This window comes from Austrofundulus limnaeus, unplaced genomic scaffold (assembly GCF_001266775.1).
Source record: "Austrofundulus limnaeus strain Quisiro unplaced genomic scaffold, Austrofundulus_limnaeus-1.0 Scaffold25, whole genome shotgun sequence".
NCBI classification, from domain to species: domain Eukaryota; kingdom Metazoa; phylum Chordata; class Actinopteri; order Cyprinodontiformes; family Rivulidae; genus Austrofundulus; species Austrofundulus limnaeus.
In genome coordinates this window covers 3,531,820-3,541,811 of record NW_013952427.1, presented here as the reverse complement: position 1 = coordinate 3,541,811, position 9,992 = coordinate 3,531,820, and the positions used below count along the sequence as shown (strand labels likewise).

At 37.9% G+C, this 9,992-nt stretch overlaps 1 protein-coding gene across 1 annotated transcript in view; it reads left to right on the top strand.

Annotated features, from left to right (window-relative positions):
• notch2 (notch receptor 2) overlaps positions 1-9,992 on the top strand; it is a gene marked incomplete in the record, with an annotated part of 60,662 nt that overhangs the window by 19,992 nt on the left and 30,678 nt on the right. The window contains 1 exon segment of the mRNA XM_014004650.1: positions 737-818. Coding sequence (XP_013860104.1) covers positions 737-818 — 82 coding nt within the window.

The following is a 9,992-nucleotide window of genomic DNA, read 5'->3' as shown; positions in this document are numbered from 1 at the left end:
CACACAAAAAGATCGGATTTTTTCAAAAAATCGGAACTGAGCATTAAGACCTGCAGTGTGAACGTAGCCCATGATACTAGAGCCTGTCTGTATAATGTCTTGTGACGTTCAAAGTCTACCCCAGTTACCACTACTGTGCATGTGTGTCAAGGACAGAAAGGCAGATGTGGCAGTGGAAGGTGTCAAAGCAGTTTGGAGAGAAAAACAAAGTAAAGAACAACAACAAAAAAAGGAAAACGATTAATCGATTAATCTTGGCAGCCCTATGTCAAATCTTCTGTGCAATTGAAAGAAAAGGATAAATAAGCAATAGATTATTGTTTACGGTTTAAATCAAGGTACCCACAGATCCTTTTAAAGCACTAAAAGGCATTGAATTCATCAATCCAGGTCTYATCAAGGCCTTAATTAGCCTTAAAATGTCTTAAATTAATCTTTCAGAGGTCTAAATAATGTAACACATTGTAAGTAGGATGATTTCTATTTGTCTCAAATATTAAAGTAATTGAGAACATTTATTTATTTGAAAAATAATTAATAATTTACAGCTAAACTGAGTTTTATTTTTCATTTGTGCTTATTGTGTAGTTGGTTTTAAATTAAATTTCAAGTGGCATTCAAGAGGTCTTAAAAAGTCTCAAGTTTAACTTGCCTTAAGCTGCAGGAACCCTGTAAATGAACTTTTTTAATTGTGTGATTGTGGGTGCTTCTCTAAATTGACTCTTGTTTCTTGCAGCTCTGCAGTGTGTGGACAATAAGGCACCTTGTGTGAACAATGCTACATGTCATGCCTTTGCCAATGGCACCGGATACTGCAGGTAAGATCCACTGGAAAGTTTCTGACCAAACACAGGCTTTTCAGGTGTATTTATGCAGCACACATTGCATTCTGTTTAAGGACAGAAGTAGAGAGACACTTTTTTATGGTTTTCTTTTAAATCAACACCACCCTCTTCACGGGATCATGAGGTTTTGCTTGGTCACAAAGAAAACAAAAGACCGCTTTGTCTTGACAAACTGCACATATCTCCATTTCTAACTTTTTATTTGAAAATTGCATCAGGTGTTTATTGGTGACTTTTTTGTTGCTGTAAAATATTACCTTAAGGACTTGTATATTTTACTGCCCACTAATATGTCACTATTGAGGATGTCAGAACATTGAAGAAGCATCTTTAGCACATAAAAAAGACATTTAGTTTACACAAAAAATAAGAAATTGACTCATTGTTAAAAATGTTTGTTAGTCTAGACTTGTGTAACTTGGAGCATGCCAAGCTTGTGTCGACTAAGATTAAAATAACTTGTACGTCTTCCTTTTGCTCAAGGAAAAGGGCCGTAGTGTAGAAGAAGTGTGCAGTGACTTCCAYTTTCTGAGAACTTAGCCTAGTTTGTAATTAAGTCTGAGCAGTGTTTTTAATTGCTCTCTCAAGCCAAATTCCCAACAGAAATGCACCATAGTTGGTTCATGGACCTGATGGTGTTTCATCAGATGTGGTGAGAATGTTGCAAAGTGTCTGTTCCCAGAGTTTTTGGAATTTCAGAACTTGGCTGCCGCTGTCTAAAGTGAAGATAAAACTGCACATTCTTAATAAGTATTTAAGATTTTCCCTGTCTTGTTGAAGGTCAAGTGGACATTTTGTTGCAGGTGCAGTTGTTGTTTGTTTACATCCTGAGCGTGTGAGATTATGCTTCTGTTGGGGTCCACTTGACTGATGTTTTTATTCTAGGAAACCTGAGCAGATGTTCATTTTCAGCACAAGTAAACCATATTTTTACAGACAGGAAGAAGTGTATAAAGCCAACATTAAACCTTAACACAGCTTGTGTGGTCAAGTTGTTATAAGTGGTCTGACTTTATCTTGCTACAACTTGACAAAACTCAATAAAGCTGCATTTGACTGCTGTAAGTTTTAGAGATATTTATCAAAAAAGGAAATTTACCAGGTAAAAAAAAATCCTAGAAGCCTGTGCGTTTTCTTTATGCGCAGAGGCACACAGTTTGACTAAAACATATTATGCTTTTGAGTATTTACATTTTTTTAGTGTGCCAAACCACTTTTCAGATCTGTTTTTAAGTGTKTTGGAAACCAAACTGAATTGTTGAAACTGCTTGTGGCCCTGAGGACATGAGGGGTTGAGTTTCTCAGTGCAGAAGAGTCAGCTGACAGAGCGCAGGCTCGCTGTTAAACTGATTAATCAGTCAGTTTTTCTGCTGTCTTCCAAACGTAAACATGTKTGCAATCATACATTTTTTGTATGTGCACACACACACACAAGCCTCTGTTCAGGCTCTAGTTTCATCTGTGCTGGAACGTTGGTCAAAAGATACATTGTTCATAAATCTAATGATTTGTTTATTAGTGTCTGTAACGAATTATTGGCAGATAAACAGTCACTGAACCAGACAGAATTTAGTCAAACAGGGCTCAACTGGGATCAGAGAAGGTAACACAAAAAATACTTATATAARAAATTGCATTATAAAAATATAATACAACATAAACATATGAGATATAAAAACTTTGGAATATTTTAACACCAACTTGGAGAAATATTAAATATCCTCCAATTGTGGCATCTGCTTTAGGTAAATTATTCAGATACATTTAACTCATGAAGCGTTCTTATAAATGTCTCTCAAATATGAGCTAGTATTTCAGTCAGTTTTTAATCAGTCCAAAGTGTTTTGGTAGCCTTTCTTTTTTAAAGAACTCTGACTCATCATCTCTGTGTTTAAATGTTTGGCRCCTACACTTTTTCTTGGTTAGATCATTTGTTTATTTAATTATCTATGAAGTATTGTGTTGAATACTGTGTTTAGTGGACTTTCTGAATGACCACACACCAGCATGTTAACATTGCTAGTAAACCCCAAACTCGTTACTTTTAGTGGGCTTGTATTGGCATATTTAACAAAGGTCTAATTTTAATGCTTGAAAGGGGAATCAGAAAAATTTTGTTTTTTATTTTTGGATTTCTGTAAAAAATGTCTATTTTGCAGTTTATTGTCAAAAGTGTAAAAACAACCACTGTAGTTACTAGAGATAGGCTCTTTGTTATATTTGTTAAAGTGACTTCATCACAGAGTAACATAAATTGAGACCTACATTTTAGAAGGCCTTGTTTATTTATTTTTTATTTATTTTTTTTTTAACAAGTTCAGGTTTCTCATTTTGAATGTGGATAATTTTTTTAAAGAACAAGTACATGAGATAAGTCAGTTGACTGCTTTTTAGGGCAGGGTGCAGAAAAGCTGTCTAACCGGTGAAACTACAAGCCATCAGCTTCAGGTGTGGTCTCTAAACGTGTGTGGACRTCTTGTGTGGGAGATTTTTCTGAATTGCATCCCAGCTGACGGACTTTTAGGTCTAACATAAGATGTGACCTTGTTTTAGAGGTCATTGAGGATTCCTGACACTCACATGCAGTTTGACTTACTGTTAGTTAATTTTTTTGGCAGTCAAAGCAAACACGAGCCTACGAACACTAACTCTTTGTTTTCTGTTGGCTTTTGGTGCAAACTGATGACCTCCACCTTCCTCTCAGTGCCTCTCCTTTCCTCTCTCTTTAAAACATTTATCAGGCTTTAAGTTTTTCTTTGTTTGTTTTGGGTTTTTTTCCCACTCTTTTTAAAGAATGATGGCAGAGAGGTGCTTTGTTATGTGGACCTGCTGCCTGTTTGATCTGACAGGTAGAATTAACCTTCAGGGCAGACAGAGGAAGAGAAAGGGCCAAAACAAAAGAGGATGTCTCTTTTCAGGTAATTTGAGGAGGGATACCTTGAAGCACAACTCCTTACTAATGATGAGAGAGAAGCAACAAGGGGGAAGGGAGATGAGGCTGAAGCAGGGAGAGGAGTGTAATTTCCTTCTTGCTACACCTCCTTCATCAAACTGTCACTCATCCATCCATACCATAGTCCCTCCCTCTGCTTCAGGGACTTAAATACCTTTGGACACAACTGTCTCGACTTGCTATCCTTTAACTATCAATACTTTTTCTTCACTTCACGTAATCTCACAACCTAATCTCCCTCTCATATCTCTTGTTTTGTCTATTAGTCACTGTGCTACATCACAGAAACTTTTTGTGCAACTTCTTGCAAATATTTCAGACTCATATCCTCAGATTAGAAATAAGCACAAAGTTGACAGATAAAGACAAAGAAGAGAGATSGAAAAGTCTTGATTTTAAGGATAATCACTACATATTTTTATTCATTTTTCACCCCTTTATTTGGCCAGGAGGCAAAGTTTTAAAGTGTAGATGATCTAAACAAGTCAGCATACCGAAAAGGAGATTGTAACAGTGATTTCCCAACCYTTCTCTCCAAAAGATTTATCTCCTTCCCACAGCGCAGCCAACAGCAGTGTAGATGTGGTTGCAACTGGAACCACAGTGATAAGAGTTTCTTTGTGTATATGTTTGTCTTTGTACTATTTTGTATTTTATCTGGAAGTCCGGGGCACCTGGAGCCTAGAGCAGATTCACACGCTGGCACATGAAATCTGGCTCTCAGAATATAAACTCAATACTTGGATAATCAGGTTTTAGCTCTGGTTGACTCATRTTTTGTCAATGAGAACCAGCACTGGAGCCTAGCCTCATCATACCTTACCACGTTTTTGCACAGAACTTTTGGTTGGAGACCATACAGAAATTAATATTCCTTAGAAAGGGGAAGACTTTCGTAGTACAGGGGAATGTAACAACCAGACCATAAACCCGCACACAGTAATGTGACAAGTGACTCTCTGTCACACATGAATGTGACACTGTGGGCTCAGAAGTAGCTCTGCTTCGTCATAAGATGACACACATATTCATATTGTWCTGAACATGTAAATGATTTAACCTCTATGAGTTTTGATTTGTTTTCATTTGAGTAATAATTTAAACAAAGTCTGAAAAGAGCCACTGTCAAATGATTTTGAATTAATTTGGTTTTGTATTTAATRGGAACAAAATGTGTTTTTGTCAGAGCACTTACTGTCTGGAGAATCATTGTAGATTTGTTACAGAAAAAGACAAGTCAACTAATGGACACCAAAATTGGCAAAAAGAGCGTTTTGTTCCATCTAAATCTCCTTTCATGTCATAGTTTTTCACACCAGCAAAGACAACCCTTTCTTTAAACCGCCTTTGGTTGTTCACACCCAAACCAATCCAGCCAGCCAGGTCCCTCGGCAGTGTGTACCTTACACTCATGAAACTGGCATCATGGAATTGCAGAATGACCACAGCACTGTTGTTTAGAACCATCAACAAATATTAAAGGGGGATATTATGCATTCTCTAGGCACATACTGTATGTTACCTTCAATTGTTATGGAAATGCTGTGTATATGAAAAATAAATTTGAATTTAGCATTTACCTAGTCTATCTAAATGCCTTGACATAAACCTCTGCCTTTTTAAGAACCACCTACCGTTTCAGACACTCTCACTTCAGCACATCTCCACAACATTTCTTAGGTGGTGGGGTGTGAGGAGCTTTGTATAGGCAGTGCTTTGTACCAGCAGRCATTTAGGCAGCTCCACATGGCTACCACAGGAGATTCAAGGATTTCTCAAACATGCATGAATGAGTCAAAGCAAAACTTTGGGTATGTTTTTGATGAAGGAATGACATTATRACAYGATTTAAAGCTAAAAARTAGTTGATTTTGCATTATGACCCCCCCACCCCCGTAAAGCAAGACAGGATCCAAAGTTGAAACGACAGAAAACAAGAGCTTCCCAGTAGAWTGACTGCAGTAGAATTTTTAAGCCCCGCCCGTTTACATAGACAAATGGCAGGCACACCCATTCCGTGAGTTCAGATGGGGTGATGCCCCACCTAAAAAATTCATTTGCCACATAAAGTCATTCCTCCTAGTAAATGATGTAAAATATTTATTTACTTACCTTGTTGTGTATTGTTTTGTTCAGAGTTTTTCAACTATTTAGACAATTTTAAATGGAAATTTAAAACCTTTATTGATCCATTCTCAGTTTTTATACATATTTACAGATTAAGCCTCCATATACTCCATCCGAAGTCAAACCAAAGAYGCACAGTCACATTGTTGTTCGGCATTCGTTTTCGCACACACCTTCCATAGCCCCTGGGATACACCGTACCGAGCTCCTCGCGAAACTGCGACAATCTGAGCCGATTTCAGCASTTCAGTGGRTGTATGAAGTTGGATTTATGGGGTGATACAGGTYGCTGTCCCACATTTGTCAGGGGAGTTATTATTTTATTTATCATATCTCCTCTTGACATTGATCAGAACACTCAACTCCAAAAGAGYCTYAWTAGAAGGCAAAATATTCTRCCCCATGGACACAYTCTGCTSGTTTTGAGCTCATTGATATGACCACTACTAATTCTGGACCTTTGAGCTCATCGAGTACAGGAATAGCTGCAGTAAAACCCCCTGTGTTCAGACAGCGCAAACCCAACAGAGAAAAAAAATCAAGACATTTTCATCATTTCATCAACGTGGTTTGATTGATTTTAACCAGTTCTGTAACTTCTGAAGGTCTGTGGCTGTGGTAGGTCAGTGGTGTAGGAGGTGAGCTAAAAGTGATGGTGTCTTCTTAAGGCACCCTCAGGGTAGGAGCTGGCTCGCCTCCGATCAGTCAGGGAACTGATGTTGGCTCGCTTACCGGTCGTTGGCGAGCAGGTGTTTTTACAGGTAACTTTCGTCTGTTTCAGTCCAAGCTAGAAAAATTCAAGCCATATCCGGTTCTCTTTCCAAAATAAAATCTCCCCTCGGGAGTTAAAAACACTCATGAGGCTCAGCCTCGGGGTGAGACCACCGGCAGGCGTGCCGGGTCCCTGGCTGTGAAGTCTCCCCTAGTTAGCTCATGGGATCAGACTTAAAGCCAAACTGAGGTTTCTCCGGAGAGAATCCCAGCTGTCTTCCTAGGTTGGAATCAGGAAGAAGAATGTGTCGCTCAAAGCCGTCCGGGTTAGTAAAAGAAACAGACGAACTTTGGTTCCGCCTTCAGGCTTAGAGATGAGTCAGAGAAAGAAAGATAAAGWTTTGCCAGCCGGCGCCAGCCCAAGGTTAAAATTCTGTGGTTGTTCAACAACATGATATGATAACCTCTTTTCAGCTTTCTTCTGATAGACTCTAAGAGAAATCACTGCAAAACATTTATGATGATTAATTAGCATTTCAGTTTTATAATCAGTTCTGAACCTTCTGTTAGTCCAGATAAATGAAAGATTTTCTCAGGAAAAATCCACAATTATATTATTGTGTCCACAATAAAATAAAAAAGTGATTTACATAAAAACACAATGAAAACATTGTAATCAGATTCTCTGTGATTATTTTTATACCATTATAAATCTTTAAGGCACGATAAAAGAAAAGAAGTGGTTCCACTTTTTTGTGACAGTCATTATCATGATTTAACAAATGCATAAACATTCTTAGTTAAACAACAAATGAATCACGAACAGAAGAGTTGTTCTGTCCATTATCTGATTAAGAGAACTGAGGGGTTCTCTTCCACGGTTGGAATGACCTGTCATGGCCTAAATAGAGTTCAGTTTGTGACTGAGTTCCTGTCTTCTCGTCAGGCCTGTCCGAGGCCTGCTTCGAGGCAGTAAATCTTGTTTCTTCACTCGAGGTGACCCCTACAGTGGTTAAAACTGCAGCAATATAACTGTCTGTCAGTTCAAACATTGCTTGGAGCTTAAAGCAGATGAGTTAAGACATATGTGCCATTAAGATTTTTACAATCAGATTTTTTTTTAATTACTTATCGGAACTTCTTTTCTCAGTTTAACCCTGTTAATCTGGAGAATTACTGCAGAATTATTTCTTCAAATCAAATTAGAAATACAAATCAGACAAAGCTGTGTGCCTGTCTGTTTAATTTTACTCACCTAAAACTATAAATAATCCTGTTTCAGGTGAATGTGGGTGCAGCGTCAGTTTCTCTGATATAATTATTAGACTGTTTGCAGGAGACACAACCTCAACGTGCTGGAGGGAGAAAAAAAAGACGACTTTGTCCAAAAATAACAAATGCGATATATTAAGCAATAAATAGCCAATCTTTTTAAAATTTTTACTGAAAATGTTCTCAAATTGTAACATTCAAGCAAAAAAAAAAAATTGAATGAATGTAGATTGATGCTTAAAAAGAGAAGATGATTGAAGAGACTATTGTTTACTATCAACATTGCACACAATACATATGAAACATATTCTTAAAAAACAGATGTATTGTTTTAAAAATCCACAATTTAGTGTTTGGTTAAAGAACAGTAAGATTTTGTGTGTTTAAGTTGTTTTAGATCACATCGTGGCCTTRTTCTGAGTATGGGTTAGCTGGATTACACCATCATAAATCCACTTTAATTCTCCAGATATAGAAACCTCTCAACGTTGAAGACACAAACCACGCAATAGTTCACACAACACTTCTTCCAAAACATCTTCTTAAAAGATCAACAGATAAACAAACAYTGATAAAATATTAGTTTTTTATCTGTCACTATGTCTTGTGCCTGTGGAAAGTTCAAAGCAGACTTGAAATACAATTATAAGTTGTTTTGGGTGCAATACTAATTTTGGTAAAGGATCAAATCAAGACATCCTCAAGCATGAAGATATCAAATATAAAACTACTGTAGTATTTTTGGGAATGTATTTCTAAATTAGTCGGTAGTGTACTTACTACGCATGGTACAAACCTGGATGTGGAGCTTTTATGGGCTGACAGGCCTATTGTTGGACATTTCACTRAAAACAACCACAGGAACAGGATAATGACAGAGCAACAGAAATGTGCAGAAGGAGCCTTTTGAGGCTGGATGGGCCTTGTGCTGTATACCACAGCAACTCAGAAGAGTCTTCCTGAATGTGTTTCTAAACATGGCCTGTGTGATTTTACCACTTGATGCTAGAGTGTGCACTCCACCCTCTGCGCTCCTTTTTATCGGTCAACACTGATGGTTTTAGCCTGACTGCCTGGTTTCCTTCTCTTTTTGTTACGTCTCGCTCTCAATACTTTTTTTACTTTAACTTCCACCTTTTTGCACCCCTTTTACTCGATCCCCTTTTTTCATTTGCTCAGTTTAACCCTGACATCACTCTTAGATCCTTCTATGCTCTCAAACCAATAATGTTATTTTTGCTTCTTCTTTATTTTGCTTCAAAAGGGGGTAAAACGCCACTGCTCTGACGCTGCCTGTCACTCAAAGCAGCATCGGGAGAGGAGGCACAGAATCACTCTTGTCTCGTATTATGCTGCGAAGATCAAAATATGTCTTTTTAGTGTTTAAAGTTACAATTTTATCTGACTCAAGGTTGTATCCACATTGCTGCATCTTTTAGCCAGTCTTTGTGCCAATAAAGTTTGTAGGTATTTACTGGAATTATTTCCTCGTCTGCAGCAAGCAAAAAAATAAATAAATAAATAAAATAAAAAATAAATTGACGCAAGTTTGCATCCAAAAGCAGTCCAACTATGATGGTTTGACTTGAGAAACCAGCAGGCCGCGGCTGGGTGGTCTCCAAAGCTTTCAGCACTRCACCAGCTCACCTTTTCAGGAGCCAGTAAGTTCATTTCTGCCAGTACCTCACTGAGTTTTTTTTTTTTTTTACCTTGCTCGGAGGTTAAGACTAAGAGGAGCAAAAGCCCGGGTTGTTTGTGTTCACCCCCTCCTCTGTCTTCTGAATGACCTGAGGTGGTCCGAACACGCGTTAGTAACATTGTAGGGCATCTTCTGAAAGAGTCTAGAGCAGGGGTGTCAAACTCATTTTCACCGAGGGCCACATGAGCGTTATGGTGGCCCTCGAAGGGCCACTTATAATGAACTTTGATGTTTCGTGTTTAACTTTGACTAAACAGTGTTTTAACACGTCCTCTTTTAAACACTGATAAGAACTAAGTGTACGACTGACTAAATCTGAAATAAACACAGAAATGTTATTAAAAGTAAAGGCAGATTTAGTTCATGGTTGATGCTGACTTTAAGC